Here is a 22,784-nt window from a genome sequence, read left to right as displayed (position 1 = left end):
TGTGGCATCACCCTGCCAATGGATGAGGCAGAGGACAGACATATCTGTGTAGGATGCTGAGCTGAGGGGAATTGAAATGGTTGGCTCCTGGGAATTCAACCTTAGACTTGCAGGTGTTTGATGTTGGTTGAATGACTGCTTCATCGAATACCTATGCTCTGTTAGTAGTGCTATGCTTGAATTCCCATGAGCCAACTATTTGATGGTTGAGGGAAAAATGTTGGCTAGGCCATTTGAGTTAGCAATACTACATCCTCAGAGTAATACTATGGATGTGACTAGGAGGTGTGCAGGTCTAATGGATGAAAACTGATTAGAGATGCTTGACAGGAGATTTCAAAGAAACAAGAAAAAGGTGCAAGTTTATCACTAGAGAAAATCTTTCATTCTTGGTCCATCAGACTGAGAATATAGAGAGATGAAGCAAGGATTTCAACATTTGTGGCCAAGAGGTCCACAAGTTCCTAGCATTTCTATTGATGATAAAAGTGAATGCAGGGATAAGTTTAAGATAATAATGTATAGTAAAGATAAAATAGAAAAGTAAAAAACATAATGCTGGAGAAACTCAGCGGGTCAAAAAGTATACTTTAAATGTCAAAGATAAAGATACATAACTAACATTTCAGGCTTGAAATTTTTATTAACGTATGAACAAAATGTGGGCAGCAAGGTCCTGGAATACGGAACAGTTTTGGCAAATTAATGTAGTATCCAAAAATGTTACATGTGGAATAACACAATTTTGTTGTCATTTGGGAACCTTGTATTTATGAACAGGTGATAAAGACTGGTTCAGAGAACCAGTTTGAGAAAATCATGAAGTAGAAGATGTAGGCAAACAAGCCTTGGGAAAACATGCTGACATTATTTGAAGTGATGCACTCACACATCAGCCAAGTTTACATTAAAGGTCTCTTTATTAGTGGAATTAACCAAATCAAGCTCAGCTGCCTTGCAATGTTTGACACCAAGTTTGTTATAGCTAGAAGAAGATGGTCCAACAAAAGTATGGGGAGATGAATGGGAGGCAATGATTTCACAAAAATCTGGAAAAAGGCCATGAGAAAGAAAATTAAAAATAGTAGGAAGTATATTGGAAGTAGAAGCAGAGGGGTCCAGACCAAAAGTAGCCAGCAAAATTAACTTGCAAATAGCCAAAATGAAAAATCATATGCTGCCTTGGTTATTAGCTCTCCTGTTAGAAAATACAAGAGAAAGTACAAGAAATCAACGAAAGTTAAAATTCAGCTTAATTCCACATGAATCAACAATGAATTGTAATTTATCCATTCCTTTAACTCATTTAGAATCAAATGCATAGTTTAGATTTGTGCTTATTTTCATTCCCTAGTCCAGGATTAAGGAAAATGAAAGCTGCTTTCAGCATTAATTTGACAGATCAGCAGAATTTGTATGATTCTTCATATAAAGCCTTTACCTCATGAGGAAGCTGAGGGAAAATTATGGTTGGTTCACAAAATCTAACAGTTATATAATGCTTATGCCTATTCAAACTTGAGCCATGAACATTTTCTAGCTCTCCATAATGTGGATGTGACAGTAACATCACCACCATAAGCTGAATGCAGGATGTGAAGAAATATTCAGAGCAAACATTAGCTTATGAATTAAGATGAAATGTATATTCAGTCAGCATACCATAATAGTCACACATTATTCAAAGTCAAGGAAATCTTCAGGAAGTAAACAAAAGCATTTGCAGATGCTGGGGCCTTGTGCAATACACAAAAGTGCTGAAGAAACTCAGCAGGTCACTCAGCATCTGAAAGGCCAGAGTCCTCCAGAAAATCAAGCAGACACATGAATTAAAAGATGAGAGGAGGGAGGGGAAGTGGGAGGAGCACAGGGTATTAGGTGCAAGTAATGATGGATACAGATGGGAGGGTAGAAGAGAAAGAAGCTGCAAATTGATGGGGAAGAAGCAGAGCGTGAAGAAAGCTAGCCCTCTGATAGAAGGACGGAAAGGGGTGGGGAGCTGGAGGAAGGGTGAGAGGGGCATGAGGGAATGTGGATAATGGAAGTTGGAGGACAATATAGATGCAGCCTGGTAAGAAAGAGCACAGTGTTGTTCTTCCTTTTCAGACAAGAATAATGTAAATGTGATCTAAGAACCACTCACAGAATATATATTTATAGACTGTCAAACAAAACACCAAAATGGTACATTTCACTTTGATTTGCTTCCTTCCACAAAACCAGAGCCCTCACCATTCAGATTGTACATCGAGAAACGATAGGAAAAGTTTGCAAGATTGGTTTCCTGTCGAAGCGGAGACCTCTTGAGCTCTTCGGGTTTCCCTGTGTCGAGACTCTGAACAGAAAGAGAAAGGAAATGTTATTTTCAATTTTATAAAGTATTGAAAATAATTCTGAAAGGATTTGGCTTTGTGATGTGTAAAGATTAGCCATTATTGTTCATTTCCAAACAAACAGAACACAGCTTAATTAACAATCTTGTTTTACTAGAGCCAGCATTCTGACACATTGTTAATTTTTTGTGACCCAAGTTAGAAAGGAATGGAACAATTATAATAGGAGATATTGACCTCTAGTACCAGGGCTTGAATACCCTACCAGCTCTAATTTATTCATCACACACTTGGGGAAAAGACCTGGATGGTCCTAAAGTCCTGGCTCCGTTTCTCAATCAGAAATACAGTCTTCCAGAGAACCATCAGGAGCAATTTCTCCAACTGATATTTTTCTCCACAGGGAGTTGAGGAGAGCTCAGGAACCCAAGGCCTCATTGCGTTGAATTGAGTGAGGCAATCCAAAGCGTGAGGTGTGGAGGGGAGCGAGGCAATCCAAAGCGTGAGGTGTGGAGGGGAGCGAGGCAATCCAAAGCGTGAGGTGTGGAGGGGAGCGAGGCAATCCAAAGCGTGAGGTGTGGAGGGGAGCGAGGCAATCCAAAGCGTGAGGTGCGGAGGGGAGCGAGGCAATCCAAAGCGTGAGGTGCGGAGGGAAGCGAGGCAATCCAAAGCGTGAGGTGCGGAGGGGAGCGAGGCAATCCAAAGCGTGAGGTGCGGACGGGAGCGAGGCAATCCAAAGCGCGAGGTGCTGAGGCGAGCGAGGCCATCCAAAGCGCAAGGTGCTGAGGCGAGCGAGGCGATCCAAAGCGCGAGGTGCGGAGGCGAGCGAGGCGATCCAAAGCACGAGGTGCGGAGGCGAGCGAGGCGATCCAAAGCGCGAGGTGCGGAGGCGAGCGAGGCGATCCAAAGCGCGAGCTGTGGAGGCGAGCGAGGCGATCCAAAGCGCCAGGTGTGGAGGCGAGCGAGGCGATCCAAAGCGCCAGGTGTGGAGGCGAGCGAGGTGATCCAAAGCACGAGGTGTGGAGGGGAGCGAGGCAATCCAAAGCACGAGGTGTGGAGGGGAGCAAAGCAATCCAAAGTGTGAGGTGTGGAGGGGATCGAGGCAATCCAAAGCGTGAGGTGTGAAGGGGAGCAAGTCAATCCAATGGGTGAGGTGTGGAGGGGAGCGAGTGACCCTTGCGCAAAGAAGGGAGTGAGGCAATCCAAAGCACGAGTTGTGGAGGGGAGAGTGGCAATCCAAAGCGTGAGGTGTGGCTGGGAGCAAGGCAATCCAAAGCGTAAGTTGTGGAGGCGAGCGAGGCAATACTAAGCGCAAGGTGTGGAGGGGAGCGAGGCAATCCAAAGCGTGAGGTGTGGAGGGGAGCGAGGCAATCCAAAGCGTGAGGTGTGGAGGGGAGCGAGGCAATCCGAAGCGTGAGGTGTGGAGGGGAGCGAGGCAATCCAAAGCGTGAGGTGTGGAGTGGAGCGAGGCAATCCAAAGCGTGAGGTGTGGAGGGGAGCGAGGCAATCCAAAGCGTGAGGTGTGGAGGGGAGCGAGGCAATCCAAAGCGCGAGGTGCTGAGGCGAGCAAGGCGATCCAAAGCGCGAGGTGCAGAGGCGAGCGAGGCGATCCAAAGCGCGAGCTGTGGAGGCGAGCGAGGCGATCCAAAGCGCGAGGTGTGGAGGCGAGCTAGGTGATCCAAAGCACGAGGTGTGGAGGCGAGCGAGGCTATCCAAAGCGTGAGGTGTGGAGGGGAGCAAGGCAATCCAAAGTGTGAGATGTGGAGGGGAGCAAGTCAATCCAATGGGTGAGGTGTGGAGGGGAGCGAGTGACCCTTGCGCAAAGAAGGGAGTGAGGCAATCCAAAGCACGAGTTGTGGAGGGGAGCATGGCAATCCAAAGCGTGAGGTGTGGATGGGAGCAAGGCAATCCAAAGCGCAAGTTGTGGAGGCGAGCGAGGCAATCCTAAGCGCAAGGTGTGGAGGGGAGCAAAGCAATCCAAAGCATGAGGTGTGGAGGGAAGCGAGGTAATCCAAAGCATGATGTGTGGAGGGGCACGCTGTGGGGGGCGTGAGGGGCCCCCATGCAAGGGGGGTGCGAGGAAGGGAGGGTAGTGGGAGTATCCCAGGCCTCTGTCTGCTGGGAACAGAGGACACCAATGTATAGACGGGTATAGAAAACTTGGATTCCATGTGTGGAGGTAAAGGTGGGCCTTGAAATTCTCTGTAACACCTGCTGAACCATTTGGATTTCCCCAAACAAATGGAAAGTGGATTGTTGGGAGTTTAACTGCAGTAGATTTGAAGAGCAAAAGAGAATAATAACCAAAAAAAATATTCAAATTAATTTTTGTTTTAGTTATTACTGCAGTATTCAAATTGCAGCTTATTTTAAATACACTGATATTGTAGCACCTCAGTGTGTGAAGTGATCCTTTTAAAATGGCTTTTCCATTAGAGTGCCGACTGACATTTTCAGTTAAATACAATAGAATGAAAGTAATGGTGTAATTTTTAAATGTAATGTGAAATACATGACAACAGAAAGCATAGGTTAATGCAGCACATTAAGGCAAGTGAGTGCAAGAAATTGAGATAATACACGGAGTGGAGCTTGGGCTAATTGCATTTTTTTAAAGAAATAAGGCTATCGATATTAAAATTTTGGAATCTCTCGATCAACTCCAAGTATACTATTGCTTTATCTCAAATCGTCCATCCAAAACAACTTCAGCAGTGTTCTAATGCACCCAAATGTCTCAAATGCCTTTACCCTCAATTCTCCTGGCTTCAGAGCATTTGGCCAAGCCAATGGTCTTGTAACATGATACATGGAAATGCTCTTTGAAGTACAAATTGGAAGCATAAAACCTCTGTTATATTGCTCAATAATTCCTCAACTGATTAGGAAGGAGTGAAATTAATGCATGCATGTTTCGTTAAACGTAGAACAAATAATCCTTTAAAGGCGTTTCACTTGATAGGTATATTTGGATTGAATTACAATGAATGCCATTGATGATCAATTGCATACATTTAACAATCAAATTTTATACACTGATTATCTACGAAAACATCTCGTTTGGGACTTTTGTTTGGTTCTGAGTGGGGATAGCAATAAATTCTCCAGCTGGCATTTCTCTCTCTAAACCAATGATGCTGCAATTAGTACAATATTCTAAAACATTCTTGTAAGGATGATGGGGAAAAGGCAGGTAGGTAGAGCTGAGTCCCCAACCAGATCAGCCATGATCTTATTGAATGGCAAATCAGGCTCAACAGGCCAGATAGCTTCCTCCTGCCCCTAGCCATTAGCAGAGCAGTTAGAGCAACACTGTTCAGTTCCAGAGATCAGGACCAGGATTAGAATCCCCATGCTGTCTGTCAGGAGTTTGTACATTTTCCCCATATCTGCATGGGTTTTCCCTCCCACCCTTCAAAATCTACCAGGGGTGTATGTCAATAGGGTGTAGTTTGGTAGCACAGGCTCGTGGGTCGAAATGGCCTGTTACCATGCTGTATCTCTAAATTTTTTAAAAAACAATAAAAAATTAAGTTTAAAAAATTTTCTTAGTTAAAAATTGCTGTCAAGAGGGAAGCCAATAAACTACTGTTTCTCATAATGAAGATGGAATGGATCAAGTTTAGCACATATAGATCTTGAATTTTAACCCAGTTTGCACCATCCCTCAACAAAAGGGAAAAGAACTCCAACATAAGCATCTTCAAAAGCTGATACAATGACATAAGAAACAGAAGTAGACCTTTTGGGTCTTGTGCATGTGTTGCCATTCATCAATATCATGGCTAATATTTCTCCTCAGCAGCAGGGAGTTTTAAAAAAGCAGTGCAAAGCAAAGTGAATTTGTTTCAATGCAGCAGGAACATCGTATAAAAAGGAGTGGCCATTTTGAAAAGGGTTGTGCTGAAGTAGAAATGCTGAAGGTTTCAAATGGGAGACTGGTGGCAAGGCAAGTCATTTAAGCCTAATAATAAATTGAGGTGCAGAAATAGCAAAGTGATATGCTATGTGAAATGTGGAAGATTGGGGAAAAAAAACAAGTCCATGATTATCATGTTTGCAGGAAGTGTATCCAGCTGCTGCATCTCTCAGACCACATGGATCAGTTAAAGCAGCTGTTGGATTTACTGAGGAGCATACTGTAGTGTGGATTGTGGAGGGTCATGTGACATCTCTGGCTGCCAATCAAGGCCACCTGTGAGGCTGATGCATGACTGTCCCTTGTAATTGACGTGTGATTGGTCCTCCGTGCCAATCAATGGTTAGATATACCCACAAGTGAGACTGGTGCTCGATTTGTCCTTGCAGGTCACATGGACAGGTCCTGCATTGAAAATATTTCTCTCTCTTTCTCTCTCTCCTGCTACCTTCAAACCATCCCTAAAGTCCAGGCTGCAGGCACTCCATAGGGCCAACTGCAAGGGCCCATCCTGGAACTGTGGCGGAAGTTAGAAACCAAGTTTATATGTATATACTTGTTTATTTGTTACACACAATACAGTGCTGAAGATGAACTCTCATTTCTCAGTATACTGTGCCTGTGGGTGGTGAGTGTTGAAGAAGTTAAACCCTCATTTCTTGGTATTAATTAATTTGTGCTGTGTATGCAAGTCTGTGTGTGCCTTTTTTGTGAATTTCCTTCTCTGTAAATATAGACCACTATTTCTCCACGTGTCCAGCCTTGCTTATCTATGAACCCATCAAACCTATTCTGAACACAACACATATAAAAAGCAGAATGGAACATTGATAGGAGGTTCAGGGATATAGTCACACTCCAAATTCAGCCAAAGAGTTCAGAAGGGTAGTATGGATACTGCTTCGGAAAATGGATGGGGGAGGGAGGAGGGATTTCTTCAGAGGAAAGCAGCACAACCCAGTTGGTGGCACGAAATCAGTTCTGCTGTACAGCAGTAATGAACGAAATATAGACGGAAGAAGTGTTAAAGGACTCAATTGTCAGGGACAGACAGGTGTTTCTGTAGCCAAGAGAGAGACTCAGGAATAGTGAGCTCCCTTCTTGATGCCGGGGTCAAGGATATCTTGGAAAAGAGTGTGAGTAGCCAAAGTTCATAGATCATATTGCTATTAATGACATAGGCAAGAGAGATGAGGTTCTGCAAAAAGAATTTAGGGAGTGAAGAAGAAAGTTGAAAAGCAAGATTTCAAGGGTTGTAATCTCAGCATCACTCCCCGTTGCATGTGCTAGTGAATCTAGACATAGAGAACAGATGGATGCATGGTTGAAGACCTGGTGCAGGAGCAAGGTTTTTAGATCAATTTTGAGGCAGAAATGACCCTATATAAGGACAGGTTGCATCTGAACTGGAGTGAAGCAATAACCTTGCAGGAGGTTAGGCTGTGCAACTCGAGTAGGTTTATAAAAAAATGAGATGGTGGGGGAAATTACCCAGAATGACAAGTCCATTGGGAAGAGAGAACAAGACAGGAGGGGAAGGACAAGAGGGCTGGTAGGTTTAACTACACTTACTTTAATGCAAGGAGCTTCACAGGTAAGGCAAACATGTTGAGGGCATGGATCAGCAAATAGGATTATGATATTATTGCAATCGCAGAGATGTGGTCGAGGGAAGAGCAAGTCTGGCAGCTCAATATTCTGGCGTACAGAAATGACAGAGAAGTTTAAAAAAAGGGAGGGCATTGATGCTCTGCTGATCAGGGAGAGCATTACAGCAGGACTTGGAGATAGAACTATTGGGGTTATACCACTGATCCTCACGACCCTCAACCGTTCATAAAGAATCAGAGGATCAGATATGCAGACAGATCATATCAGGGTGCAAAAGCAACAGAGCTGTAGCAGATGGGGATTGCCAAAGTGCAAGGAAATAATAAAACACATTGAGAGATATTGAAGCAAAATGCAGAGAATCCTACTATGGAGTGAGCTGAACAGCATTTTCTTAGGGAATGAACGTGATTGAATTGTCTGTGAAGGAACCCTTTTGGAACAGTGACCACAGTTCAGTAAGCTTGAAGATAGTCATAGAAAAAAAAAATTGTCCTTTAATCAGGGCGCAACATGGGAGAAAGCAGATTTCCATAAAGTAAGGCAAAACCTGGGAGAGGTAGATTGGGAGCAATTGCTAGAGGGAGAACAACATCTGATAAGTGGGATAAGATGAGATCATAAAGAGTTCAGAAAACATGTCAGGGAAAGAGGCAAAGATAGTAAGTTCAGGGAACCCTCATTAATGAAGGATGTTGAAGTTTCACATGGAGAAAACAAAGTCTATGTCAGGTAATAGGAAACCATTAGCAAACGAGTCATGAGATTGAGAGGAGATATGGGAAAAATTCAAGAAATTAGGGCTGGAAAGAAAAGAGGCCTTGAAATTACCTTGGTAAATAAAATCAAGAAGAATCATGTTAATTAAAAACAAGAAGGGAGCTAACTAAGGAATAGGTTCCCTAAGAGACCAGAGGGATAATCTATATGCGGAACAAGGAGAGAGGGGGAAGATCTGAAATGAACACTTTCATCAATATTTACCAGACAGAAGGACATAGAGGCTGGGGAGTTAAGGGAGGGCATCCTAATGTTCTGGAGCATCTCTCTCTCTCTTAGGAAGAAGGAAGTGCAAGAAATATTGCAGCACTCAAGATAAATAAATACCAGGGCCAGATAAAATCTATCTCAGGATTCCAAGGGAAGCAATGGAAGAGATTACTGGGGCTCTGACAAATATTTTTTTGCTTAATTAGTCATAGGTGAGGTATCAAGACAAGAAATTAGCTAATGTTCACTTGGTTTAAAAGTACAGAAGGGAAAAGCCTGGAAATTACAGATCAGTGAGCCGAACATCAGTGGCAGGGAAGTTGTTGAAGATTCTGAGGATCATGATTTATGTTGACTTGGAAAGGCAAGGGCAAGGAATGATTAGGGTCAGCACAGTTTTGAGCAGGGGAGATTATGTCTCACAAACATTTGTTGAGATAACCAAGGAGGTTAATTAAGACATAGTTCAGTGGCGTATCTAGGTAAAATAGCGCCCCTAAGGCAAGCACTGAAATTGCACGAACCCCCCTCTCCCCCCCACCCCTGTTTAAAAAAAAGTGCACATAAAGTCGACAATCGAGCTGGCTCTAACCACTACAACCAACCATGCCACCCGACATTCCCTTGTAAATTTCACACGTTGCGTTGTAATTTATTAGAAGTGAACCAGTGGATTAACTCCCACAGGGGCCCCTAGGCTGAGCAGAGCTGGAGACAGACTACTTTGCGTCGGAGTGGTGGGGGGGGGGGGTGGTTGAGATGCTGACTGAGCTTAGCAGGGGGGTGGAGGGATGCTGACCACCAAGCCACCAGTGCCCGCAGCGCCTTGAGGTATGCCCTGATGATGGCACTGAGCTCCCAGCATCTCCTTCAGGCACAGACAACGCTCAGGGGTTCCAGGCCCGGGCAGACGGAAGCACCATGGTGGGGATCCAGCCTCCAGCTCCAGATACAAGTGCTTGTCCAAGGCTTTGAGCACCAGGTGGATGACATCCAAGCCAGTGTCAACGTCCAGAGAGCGTCAGATGTAGCAGGTGTTGGCATCGAAGGACAGCAGGGAGAAGAGGAGGCAGGAGACCAGCTCGCCTGGGAAAGGCCCTCCCCCTTCTTGCTCCCCACCAGTTCCCTCCCCCTTCACTAACAGAACCCTCCATTGCAAACCAAGTCACACCACATTGAGGTTTATTATTCCTATCGCCAAGATGAGGGATACTCCAGGGTCCATCCAAGCCTATTGTTTATTAACTACCATTCCCGCCTGGAATGGCTAAAATGGCCATGTTCCTTACCCATAATCCCCCATGCAACTGGAACCTCTCTGCATTTCCCTAGCACTAGCACTGACAGAACAGATCCACCTGCAGAGGGGATTATGGAACATGACATTTTTCCCATTGGTACTGCATTGAGCAGCTGCCGCTGTGAGGTGCTGGAACAGCACCAAAGCAGCCCAATGAGATGGCTGGCCTGGAGCGGTGCTCAAGTGGGATGAAGAATCTGTATTGGGCTAGGGACTCTGATATTGGGAGGGCAAGATAGAAACGTGGCACCCCCCACCCCCCCCCTGCAAGTTGAGCCCAGAGCACGTACCCAAACTGCCATACCCTAGATACCGCTACGCATAAGTTATCTATTCAGTCTTTTGTAAGGCTTTTGACAAAGTCCTCCATGGTATATTGGTCCAGAAGGTATGTTGATGAACTGGTTCCAAAATTGGCCTGGTAATAGAAGGCACAGGTAGTGGTGAATGAGCGCATATTTTTCTGGAAATTGCAACATGTAGCGCATCACAAGGATTGATGGATGACAATATAGCAGATATAGCATTTGTGAACTAACTTGCAAAAATTTGGATTAGCACAGGAGGACTGGTAAGAGGAGGAAAACTTCTTCAATGTCAGCATGCCTTGAAATGACCTCGACATGAGTCCTGATTAAGCCAATAATTCCTTTCCCCCTGATGATGCTTGACCTGTTGAGGTCCTTAGCAGGTGGTTTTTATGCCTGGGATTAATGGCCAGGATGGGAGAGGTGAGTGGTTCTGTGCTGTATATTTCTGTGATTCTGAGAATACAATTGATGATAAATAAACTTGTATGTCAGAGCAATAAACTAATATTTAGACCATTCCCTCTCCAAAACCTTTACAGTTACCTGAGTAAGCTTGTCAAGTTCACCAAGCCATGCACCAAACATCTTATCCAAGTCCTGGTCCTCTTTATCACTATCTTCCTCTGCAGCATGGTCCACATCTTCATCGGAGGTTTGATCCATCTGTAGCCAAAAATTAAATCAGCATTTTGTTGATGTAATTTAATACATGACTTCATTAACATATCTTAAATTCCTTCCATTACAAATGGCAAACCAAGGTCCCAGGAAAAAGGTAAAGGTTCCATTATTGTCATGTAATACTACATTTAGAATATAACAGACTTGAAATTCTTTGACATTTGTCTACCATAAGGCAGACAGAGAGTCGCCACTTTGTCCAGCGCCCCTCACATAAACCTACGGCGCCTGGTGTTCCTAGGCAGTCTCCCTTCCAAGTACTGACCTGCTTAGCTTCAGAGATCAATCTCGTGTGTATTCAGGTTATTAGGCTAGATCTTTCCCTCACTAATGCTATTCCCTACATTGCAGTAACAGAAATGCTTTCACCAATGCTGTTCCTCGTGTTAATCAGTAATAGCATTTTTACCCCAATATTGAAGAATTAAAAACCTTGCCCATCAGTGGTATTAATAAGAATTTTTTTTAGGCCATGGCATAGTGCTTTTAAATGGAGTTGCAAGAGATGCAGAAATGTAATGTAGGAAACACAATGGTTAATGCTTGTAAGACAAGGAATATGGTGACAATAAGATTAATTTTAAGTAATGCCAGTGGAGGAATAAATATTGGCTTCAACATTAAAAGTAAATCCACAGCTCTTGGAATCCAAGAGATCAGATAAGGTTTTGGTTTAAAATCTCATTCAAAGTAAAGCATTATCAGCTGTGTACAATTGTGCAGAGAGAACAATTCTCAGATACAAAATACTACACCAAACATTGACAAGAAATTAATGAATTGGATGTTTGATCTATTTATTTCCACAGCTATCAAAAACTATATGGTTTTTAATGGAAATATGAGAAACATATATATAAACCAAAAATTAACCTCACCAGGTAGGTGTAGAGAACACAATCACAGAGGACAGGCCACAGTTTCAAACTCACCAAATGTATGTGGATGGTTCATTATAGTAGAAAATTTAATTTGCAATTAACCATCAGATCACATAAATCTGGGACTGTTCCCCTTGGAGCACAGCACATTAAAGAGAGTCTTGATAAACAGGATTTGACAGAACACATGGGGAAAATGATGATTTGGAATGAGAATCTAAATGTGTGATGTAGTACAATTCAGTAAGAACTTAAAAAACGCAATGAGGCTAATAATATGGCAGCAGAGTTAGCATAGCTGTTAATGCAACATTATTTTCACACCAGCAATGTAGATTTGAATTTGCTGCTCTCATAAAGCAGTTTATACATTCTCCCTGTATCCTCGTGGGTTTCATCCGGGTGCCCCAGTTTCCTCCCACATTCCCAAGATGTCCAGAGTTGGTAGGTTAATTGGTTGCAGACTCTTGGATCAGAAGCGTCCTGTTACTGGGCTGCATCTTTAAATTGAATTAATTGGAGAGAACTCACTTGCAACATTACGAAGAAAACACTGGGATCTGGAGGAGCTGGGGTTGGGTGGGTAAAGTGTACATCTCTTTAATTGTTCCACTGTTCATTAACTTCAGCTACCCAGGTCCGAAGATTCATCCCCTAAATTTCTCCCCTTTGTTTCCTCTTAATGACTTTTTGCAACCCTGTTTAAAAGCCAGATAATTAAAATGCTGACATACCTTACACCAAGTCCTAATGATTATCAATGTGTACAGTGATCAATTTTATGGAACTCTGTACAACATAGCATGGGAAATGTTTCAGCCCATGATACCTGTGCCACACATGATGCCGCATCAAACTAAATTTCTTCTTCCTGCACTTGATGCAGATCTCTCTCTAAACTGAGTTGCTCAACTCACTTGGTTTTTACTTCATAAAAACTGGGTGGGCTGCTCAATAAAAGTACTTTCTGCAAATGTTCTTTTGAGTTGAAATACAACTACATTCTGATCTCTAGCATATCATTCCATTTCAAAATGGAACGTGAACAGTTTCAAAAGTAATAGCAATGTTTTTCGACCACACCACGTGTAAAAGAACATTCTTTCTTTGGCTTGGCTTCGCGGACGAAGATTTATGGAGGGGTAATGACAACGTCAGCTGCAGGCTTGTTTGTGGCTGACAAGACATTAGGATAAAACTATACCACACACTTCCTTGGTTATATCTTCACTTCTCAGCATCTTAACCATACATCAGTCTCTTTCTCCCAAGAGATGCTGACACTAAATGGAGAACAGGTGCATGGCATCAGGGCACTCTGGCTAATCATAGGCAAAGCCAAATCAAGGGAGAAGTATTAGTTCAAACTCAAGGACCTTACAGTTAAACAGTGATGAACAATGCATCAAATTCAGGGAGGGAGTATGAGGCAGAAATTAATTAGCAGAAAAAAGATGATCTCAAGATTTTCTGCCAAATAAACCATAACATTTTCAAAATACTTAGCAGTTCAGGCAGCATCTGTGGTGAGAGAAACAGTTTATGTATCAGAGAAATTTTCTTTTCTGTAGAATTTCAGTCTTCCAGCATATGCATCTCCTTCAATATGTAAATAAGATAAATTCAACATAAGCTAACCATGCCATCTCACATCTCCTGGTCTTTTTGTTTCTGTTAAACATTATCTTTACCATCTTTGCAGCAATAATTATGTAATTGTTACTCAATACAAAAGCAATTGCTTCTACCATAATAATAAAGCAGCTGCCACTTGAGACATTGCCAATCCAACAGCTGAAGCTCATGAAATTTATGCTTCCAAACTTTTAAACTATCTTGGGCACAGGGCACTTCAACTTTGATAAGATTACATTCCAAAATCAATCATTATCCTTTTTGATGTCTAATTTTCCACAGGGTTCTATTAAGTTATCATCATTAGTCACTTCTTGGTGTGCTACAGTTGGATTTTGCATAGAACACAGCTGCCCAGTTTGCTTCAAAAGTGGCTTGCTTTCAATAGTTCTTCTAATCCATTCGAAAATTGCATCCAGTAAATAAAAAATGTTCTGATATTGAAGAAATACTGGACAAAATATTCAATAACCTTCATCCTCAGTTTATTATATTCATAAAGTACAATCTGACAAGTTTGCAAGAGGAATTCAGTAAGGAGGGCACCAGCACAGAAATACCTGTTGTCCATGCTGCAGGTGGAAAAACCTATAAATGCTGTGCAATTCTCTTAAAATTACCTCATGATCGAGTTAAACAAATTTAGGAGCAGAAAGACAGTACATTCACAACACCCATACTCTGCATTGGTTTTGAGCAGAGCACATTTAATTTTTTTTTAATTCTCCTTGTGGATTTCAATAACAGTTCTCACATTCAAAAAGAAAATACCAGAATTCGGAAACAAAGCTGGAAATGTGGAAATATTAAGCAGCTGTGTATTGAGAACAAAGTTAATCGATCCGGTCGATGACATTGCAAATAAAAAGTAGTTGTAAACAGAAACAACAACAGCAATCATATGGTGAAAGCTTCAGTCATTCTCACATTTATCTCATCCCATTATCACTTCTTGACCAAACCTGGCCCTGAACTGTCTAATAAAGCTAAGGATTGATGACTGATGTGGAAGTATTGCTCCATGGATAGTAATTACGGTACCCTCTATTATTCCAAAATAAAATTACAAAAAAAACTGTAATTTTTATTTGTATGGTACTTCAAAACACATCAAAGGTGATGTAATTAAACCAAAAAAAAAATACAGATCCAGAGGAGAGATTTGGATCGGTGAAGTGTTTAATTAATGAACTTCAAATGGAGACAGAAATGTGGATGGATGGAGAGTTTGAAAGGAAGCACACACAAAATGCTGGAGGAACTCAGCAGGTTAGGCGCCATCCCATGGAAGTCAATGGATAGAGTGTTTTGGCCTGAAACTTTGACTATCAGGAATGGTTCAAACAAAAATGTTCAGAGGTTAGGGGTGAAGACATGGCTATCAATAGTTGGTATTTGTCCAGCACAGGAACACTGAATGAATATGGTATAAAAATTGAGAGGCAAGAGCTTCAGTGTTGAAGTTTAGTGACATTGTAACCACATGACTAAGAACTTTTGAAATATATAAAAAAATGCAAGGATGCTCTGAAGCCGTGCGAGTATCCCGGGTGAAGATTACAAATTGTTTAAGGACAAAAAGTAATTTGTGTTGGGTTAATTACAATGGAATATCTTGTGATAGCAGAAATCGTGTTACAGCAATATAAACGCAAGAACTGAAAAACAAACGGTCTTTTACAAACTCTGTCTATATAAATATCGCTGTAGCTTGGAGCTGAGAGGAGACTCCCTTGGAGCAGGACTAGTTGCTTTGCAATGCCTCTTGCTGCAATGGGTACTCTGGCTTTGCAAACCAATAAAGGTGTTTCACCTTAATTATACTGGTCCTGAAAATTTATTTACGAGTTCGGATTGAGGAAGACTATCAACATCAGGATCTGGAACAAGAAAGTTTGAATTTCAGATACTGAGACAAGGAAACATTGGGTTGTAGGCGAACAAACAATGTCAATAGGGCTATGGGCAACTGTGAACTGTGAATTGAGAACTATCAAAACAGATACAGGTGATAGTCTAATGGTAGGAGGCAGTTTGTGTCCAACATTGGAACAATACAGAAGACTGAACAAGAGAGATAAACAAAACTCTTGAGTGCCTTAAACAAGGATGAAGATTTTAAATATGAGAGATCATCCGAGCTTAGAAGTTCATTAATAAAGCCATATTTTATCAAAAGCAACACAGAAGAGCCCAAATATGAAATTCATCAAAATCCACAAAGCACTTTCCAACACGAGCTACTGAGCACAAACCAAGAGAAGGAGCTCCGGCAAATCTAGTGTTGCATCGTCTGGCATCCTACGACTTATGGTCATTACTGTTCACCATCCAGGGTACCTTTCAGAAAACCAAGCCACAATAATTCATTCAGTACAAACCAGAAATGAACACTACACCACCAACTGAATTACTTCAGTTTTAAAAACTGAACCACGAGAGAGACTGTTGGCAAACCAACCAATACTGTTAATAGTTCTGTTATGGAGAGGGTGAGTCACTATCTCAGAGGATCTTTCCTGGACCCAACACTCTAATGGCATCATGAAGAAAGAATGTCCTTTAGAGTTTGCAGAAGTTTGGTATGACATCAGAAACACTAGCGAATTTCTAGACATGTGGTGGAAAGTATGCTGACTGGCTGCACCACAGTCAGGTATAGGGACACCAATACCTCTGAGCAGAGAGCTCTGCAAAAGGCAGTCAATGCAGCCCAGGACATCCAAGGCAAAACCCTCCCTGCCATCAAGAACATCTACAGGGAACGCTGCGGTCAGAGAGCAGCAGCAATCATCAAGGATCCACACCACCCATCACATGCTCTGTATTCGCTGCTGTCATCTGAAAGAGGTATAGGTGGCGCACGTTCACACCACCAGGTTCAGGAACAGCTGCCACCCCCCACTATCAGGTTCGTCAACAACAAACTCAATCAGAGACATCTTTAAGGACCCTTAATTTTTGACTTTATTGAATTTTTTTCTCTCTGTATTGCAGAGTTTGTTTACAATTATACATATCTTTTTGAGTACAGTTTTTTGCACTACCAGTCAGTGGTAATTCTGCCTCACCCACAGGAAAAAGAACCACATGTATCTGATGCATATACTCTGACAATAAATCTGAACTTTGTTACTTGATTAGTGCCCCAGGCATCTTGGAGAAGAAAAAGTAACATCAATATTTTATCTCGCATATATGAGGAACCAATCCCAAACCTACACAATTTGCTCCAAATGCCCTCCAAACTGTTACAGCAACTCATTATGTTCATTAACCTGGGGCTGTTCAAGAAGACAGCTCACCACCACCTTTTTAGGACAACTTCAGAAGAGCAATGAATAGTAGACCTGACAAAAAAATGAAAGGGATCTTTAAAAATGCCGGTTGAAAGAGCGGTATCCCTGATTCTTTCATGAACTATCACATCATCATTCTAATAATCAGGACCTGGTCTGGACATTAATAAAAGCAAATATAATGACATTAGTCCTGGTGTACTAGAGAAAAATTGCAAAGAATGGATTAAAACATCCAGGGTGCTTTACAACTAATGGACTGTTAATAGAGTTGCAATCTCAACTTTCAAAGATGTACACTGTAGTTGATTTTATTGCAAATGGGAGCAAAAACCTGGCAATAAAAAGTCATTGGTTTGGATCAAGAGATACGAAAATGAAATGCAAGATCAACCTTGGTTTTATTTAATGGAAAAAGAGGTTGAATGTCAATTTCTTATTTTTTGCTCTTTTATATTCTTAAAATCTCATTTAAAATGTTAACCTTTCGCGATTGTATAATTCCAGCAAGCTGTGCATTTCAGGCTTCTGACACTGGCTTTATTTCTCTTTATCCTTACAGTAATACAATCAGTTTCCTTGAGGGTGAAATTGTCAGTCCAATAGTGAACTAATTCAAACCATTTCAAAACAGCAGACAACTTAAAATTTAAAAGGTTAATGCACTTGTTCTATGACAAGAAATCAAACATGAAATCAAACATAAAGAAGGTAACAATAGGAAAGACCCATATTTCACACTTATTCAAGCCCATGTTAAACTATATTTAACTTCAAAGAAAACAACTTGCCAATTCAGTGTAATTCCTTTGAATCAACTCTTAATTTTGAAGCAAGCTAGATCCTTCAACAGTGCTTCCACATGGATAAAATCAGCTTTTCACAAATTTCCCTGAGCATATGTCAAATTAATTGAAGCAAAAGGCACATTTTTCAAATCCATTTGATATTAAGCAAAATCTGAAGATGCTAAAGGAAATAATTTTTGAAGGAGGACAGACAGCTTTTAATATCTTTGAGACCTCTGCCTACTTGCTTTCATTGCAGGACTCTGATATCCATTACTGAAAGGCATCAGATTACTACAAAGAATACAATCAAAAGGTAATTGTGACAAAAGATGCCAATCAGGATTTTTATTTTAAATACAGTGAAACCCAAAAGTCGACAGACACAGTTATTGTTGTAAAAGCACAAAAATGCTTATATACAACCAATATTTCAGGCCTGAGCCCTTCTTCAGAGTATGAACAAAAACCAGGCAGGCACCTGAATAAAAAGGCTGGGGAAAATGAGAAAAGGGCAGGGGAGGCGCACAGACCAACAGGAAAGCAGGACAGGAGAGGAAAGGTGAGAACTCATCAGGGGAGGGGGTGGATCTGTGAATCCAGAGTTGGAGGAAAGGAGACAGAGGGAAAGGGAAAAATAGAGACAGAGCTAGAGGAGAGGAGAAATAGGGATATGGGAAGGGGAGCGATGAAGTGGGAGTGGGGGAAAGATAACAGAAACCAGAGAAATTGATGTTAACCCCATCTGGTTGGTTGCAGGCCAGATGGAATTTGCAGGTAGACTTAGTCTTGCAGTTCATGAGAACACAAATAAACATGTCAGCATGGGAATGGGGTGGGGAATTGAAATGGTGGCCACTTAGAAATCTCTGCTATTGCAGAAGATAGAGCCATGGTGCTGAACAAAGCGATTTCCCAGTCTGCATCCAGTCTCTCCAATGTAGAGGAGACCACAACGTGAGTAATGAATGCAGTACATGTCCCCTGCAGATTCATAATTTTAAATGTACTATCATAAAAGGATTTCAACAGCAAATATTTTGTATACTTATAACAAAGGTCAGCAAGCAGAGTTTTTTAAATTTCACTTAAAATATATACATTATTTGACACTGACTGGCAATCAGATCAGAAAGTCATCTGACTTCCAAAATGTGGTCCATTTATAAATCATGCAGTATCTTACTTTCTGCTCACAAGATTCCCCCCTATAGTAGTCACTACCCATGAGAATGCACAATTTTCATCTCTATAATGGACCAGATTTTCAACATGGGTATCAATACAATAACAACTGTCTCACCAATTAAAAGAGTGGGTTGAGGCTAGAATCAGAAAAATTGTGAGTCCCTGGTCTTGATTGTTAAATATATTGGGTAACAACAAAATAGGACATATCCATAGAACCTAATGCCAGCTTGCATTCCAATATTTACACAAAAGCAACAGCTGTGTACACAGGGAACAGCAGCCACTGGAGTCTAATAAAGTACATCAAAATAAATAGACTACTGATGAAGAAGTAAATCAGACATGAGGGTCAGGTTTAGAATAACACATCCATAAAAGTAGAAAAATGAAATAATAAGCTTGATGCATTATCACTCCCTCAACTCAAAGCATACTGATCAGGCAAGAGTCTAGTGGTGCTTCCTGAAGATTAAAGCATCAACATCCACAATGTGAAATTTTTCAGAATCGCTTAGAAGAGCTTTTAATTTCCTAAATGGTATTACATTGGTATTCCCCAGTGTTAGAACCACTGCTTCTCCTGTCATTCATTTGTGAGTTAAGTTTATTGAGTTATATATATATAGGACAATCTCAAGCATAAGTACAGCAGATTTTAAGAGGCCCTAGTTCATGAAATGGCAGACAAATGGCAGGTAAGATGCAGAATAAAAAAGTGCACAATGATGCATTTTGGCAGGGACACAGTTTTCATCAAAACCATGCTATAGACCAGCCATTCTCTAAAGGGGCCCTACAGACCCCCTGTGGACCACAGCACATTAAAGTAAAAGTCTTGTTTTCTTTGGACCTCAAATAGCAAATATTTTTGTGTGTTATTTTAAATGTAGTCAGTTGGGGAGAAATATGGAAGAAACTAAAACTTAACTGCTTCACGGAAAAGGAGGGGGTGGGGGGGGGGGTGGTTGAGAAACTTTGAACAGAGATCTATGGAGGCCATAGCTGAAAAAGGTTCAGACAATTTCAGTCATTGGAATTTGCAATCCATAACATCTCTGGAAGGCAAGGGCTCAAAAAGGACTTGCAAGAATGTCCTTAGTGATGAGGGACATCAGTCACAGCCCCACGTTGTGCAGCTGGATCCATTCTTGTTATAGAGTCATACAACATATATCTGGTCCTTTGGCCTAACTTGTCCATCATGACCAAGTTATTCCATTTGGCCCTTATCATTCTATGCTTTTCTATCCATATACGGTACCTATTCAAATGCATTTTCAATGTCTCAGGCAGCTCATTCCAGATATTGACTACCCTTTAAGTGGAAAAAGTTTCCCCTTAGGTCTCTCTTAAATTTCTCCCCTCAAACCAATGCCTTCTAGTTCTAGAATCATTTACCCTGGGAAATAGACTGTGAACATTGTTTGAAGAGAGATTGATGAATATGTTGGAGGTGTTTAAGAGAACATGGATCCTTATTTTAAAAAAAGGTTATCAAGAAGTCTTATGAAACATTGCCAAAGGGGTTGAACTTAAAAACAGGGAGGTTCTGTGCCAGCTGTACAGGATACTGATGAGGACACTTAGCTTGACTACTGCATGCAGTTCTGGCCTCCTGAATTGAGAAAAGATATGGTGCCAGAGAAGATTCACTAGGTTGATTCAGAGGTTAGCCTTTGAGATTGTTGCCTGGGACTATATACTCACGAGAATTCAGAATGAGAGGGAATGTCATAGAAACATATACAGTACAGTAAAATTATGAAAAGGATAGACAAGATAGAGAGATGAAAGTTCTTTCCACTGGTAGGTGAAACTAAAACCAAGAAACATAGCCTCAAGATTCAGGGGAGAGGATTCAACACTGAGATGAGAAGGAACTGTTTCTCCCAAAGCAATGCATCTGCGGAATTCTCTGCCCAAGGAAACAGCAGAGGCTGCCCCATTAATTATATTTAAGATACAGTTAGATATATTTTTGCAATGTAGGGGAATGAAGGACCATGGGTAAAAGCAGCAAGGTGGAGCTGAGTCCACAGAGCAGGCTCAACAGGCCAGGTAGCCTACTCCTGCTCCTATTTATTGTTATGTAATTCTGAACAATCTCAGAGCATTATATTCAACTTGTCTGGTAAAGGGGCTTTTAGAAAACTCCTGCTCTTTCCCAATCATCAACTCACAAATTCCAACATTTCATTTCAGAGAATAGGGCCAGCTGTGATTTTAACAACAAAGATCCTCAGAGGCCCTTGACTAAGATCTGTAGCCCAGAATTCGAGGTCTCCTGTGAAGTAACAGATTTGTGCAGGAAACCAGAGTTGGAGAACATCCACACCATATATGTAGAAAAGGAGATGTCTTAGAGAGAATACTAGAAACTAGAGGAGTGAAGACTCCTCTGGCTTGACAGCCTAAAACCTCAGGCTGCTGGTGGCTGGCATCCTGAAACTAAGTATTAGATCCAGGATTTACAAGAGTGGAATGATGAGAAGGGCTCCCAAAGAGCCTCAGACACATTAGGTAACCTGCCTAAATGTCAAAGGCACTCACATCAACAGTGAAAGGCTGGTGTTGAAGAATATCAGTTCTTGTCCGAGCAGTGACAGAGTTCTATTCCAATTCACCTCTGGTAGCAACAGGTCTATGGTGGATGCCATCTCACTGGGTCAACACAAAGCCCTGGAACACCTGGACATCAAAGGTGCATACATCAGGAGGCTCTTTATTGACTACAGTTCGGCATTCAACACCATCTCCTCAAAATTGATCAGCAAACTGCAAGACCTGGGACTCAAAACCCATCTGCATAATTGGATCCTGGATTTCTCACCTCCAAACAACAATCAGTGAGGATTGGTAAGAACTTCTCCATAATCTCCATCAGTACCAGAGTACCAGTGGCCTGTGTTCTTATCCCCCTGCTCTACTTACAATACACCTATGACTGTGTGGCTCGGAACGACAATACCACCTTCTACAAATTCAATGGCAATTACACGATAGTGGGTTGTATAAAAAAGGTTGACGAGTCAGCATACAGGAGGGAGATTGAAAACTTGTCTGAATGGTGCACCAACAACAATCTCAGGCTCAATGTTACCAAAATTAAGAGGCTGATTGCTGATTTAGGAAAGAAAAACCAAAGTTGTATGATCCAGTGATCATTGGAGATCAGAAGTGAAGAGGGTGAGCAAATTTAAGTTCTTGGGAGTCACTTTCTCAGAGGATCTTTCCTGGACCCAACACACTAATGGCATAGCGAGGAAAGAACACCAGCACCTCTATTTCCTCAGGAATTTATGGAAGTTTGGTATGATTTTGGAAACCCTGGAAAATTTCTACAGATACGTGTGTTGACTGACTGCATCACAGTCTGGTACAGGGACATCAATACCCCTGAGTGGAAAGCCTTGCAAAAGGTAATGGTCGCAGTCAAGAAATGGCAAGCGAAACATTCTCTGCCATCGAGAACATCTATAGGGAGCACGGCTGTCGGACAGCAGCAGCAATCACCAAAGATCCACACCACCCATCACATGCTCTGTTCTTGCTGATACCATCAGGAAAAAAGTGTAGGCGCCACAAGACTCACAACGTCAGGTTCAAGAACAGCTGCTACTCTTCCACCATCAGACTCCTCAGTAACAAACTCAATCAGGGACTTATTGAAGGATTCTTGTTATTTCACTTTTTTTACACTCTGTATTGCAGTTTGTTTAATTTCCTTTGTTTACATGTGTACACTGACTATAGGTTTTCTTTTGCACTATCAATGTAGTAAATCTGCCTCACCTGCAAGAAAAAGAATCCAGGATTGTATGTGATGTATGTACTCAGACAATGAA

General features: G+C 41.6%; 1 protein-coding gene across 22 annotated transcripts in view; it reads right to left on the bottom strand.

The window, feature by feature from the left end:
- Positions 1–22,784, bottom strand: part of LOC138761720 (ras-associated and pleckstrin homology domains-containing protein 1-like) — a 285,406-nt gene that overhangs the window by 130,891 nt on the left and 131,731 nt on the right. For all 22 annotated transcript variants that reach the window (XR_011356453.1, XR_011356454.1, XM_069934330.1 and 19 more), the window contains 2 exons: positions 11,008–11,127; positions 2,233–2,335 (listed from right to left, as the gene is read on the bottom strand). Coding sequence is in view for 20 of the 22 variants with exons in the window: in XM_069934330.1 (XP_069790431.1) it covers positions 2,233–2,335; positions 11,008–11,127 (223 nt within the window). In the remaining 2 variants the exon portion in view is untranslated. The remainder of the gene's footprint in view (positions 1–2,232; positions 2,336–11,007; positions 11,128–22,784) is intronic.

This window comes from Narcine bancroftii, chromosome 4, assembly GCF_036971445.1.
Source record: "Narcine bancroftii isolate sNarBan1 chromosome 4, sNarBan1.hap1, whole genome shotgun sequence".
NCBI classification, from domain to species: Eukaryota; Metazoa; Chordata; class Chondrichthyes; order Torpediniformes; family Narcinidae; genus Narcine; species Narcine bancroftii.
This window is presented reverse-complemented; position numbering and strand designations above follow the sequence as displayed.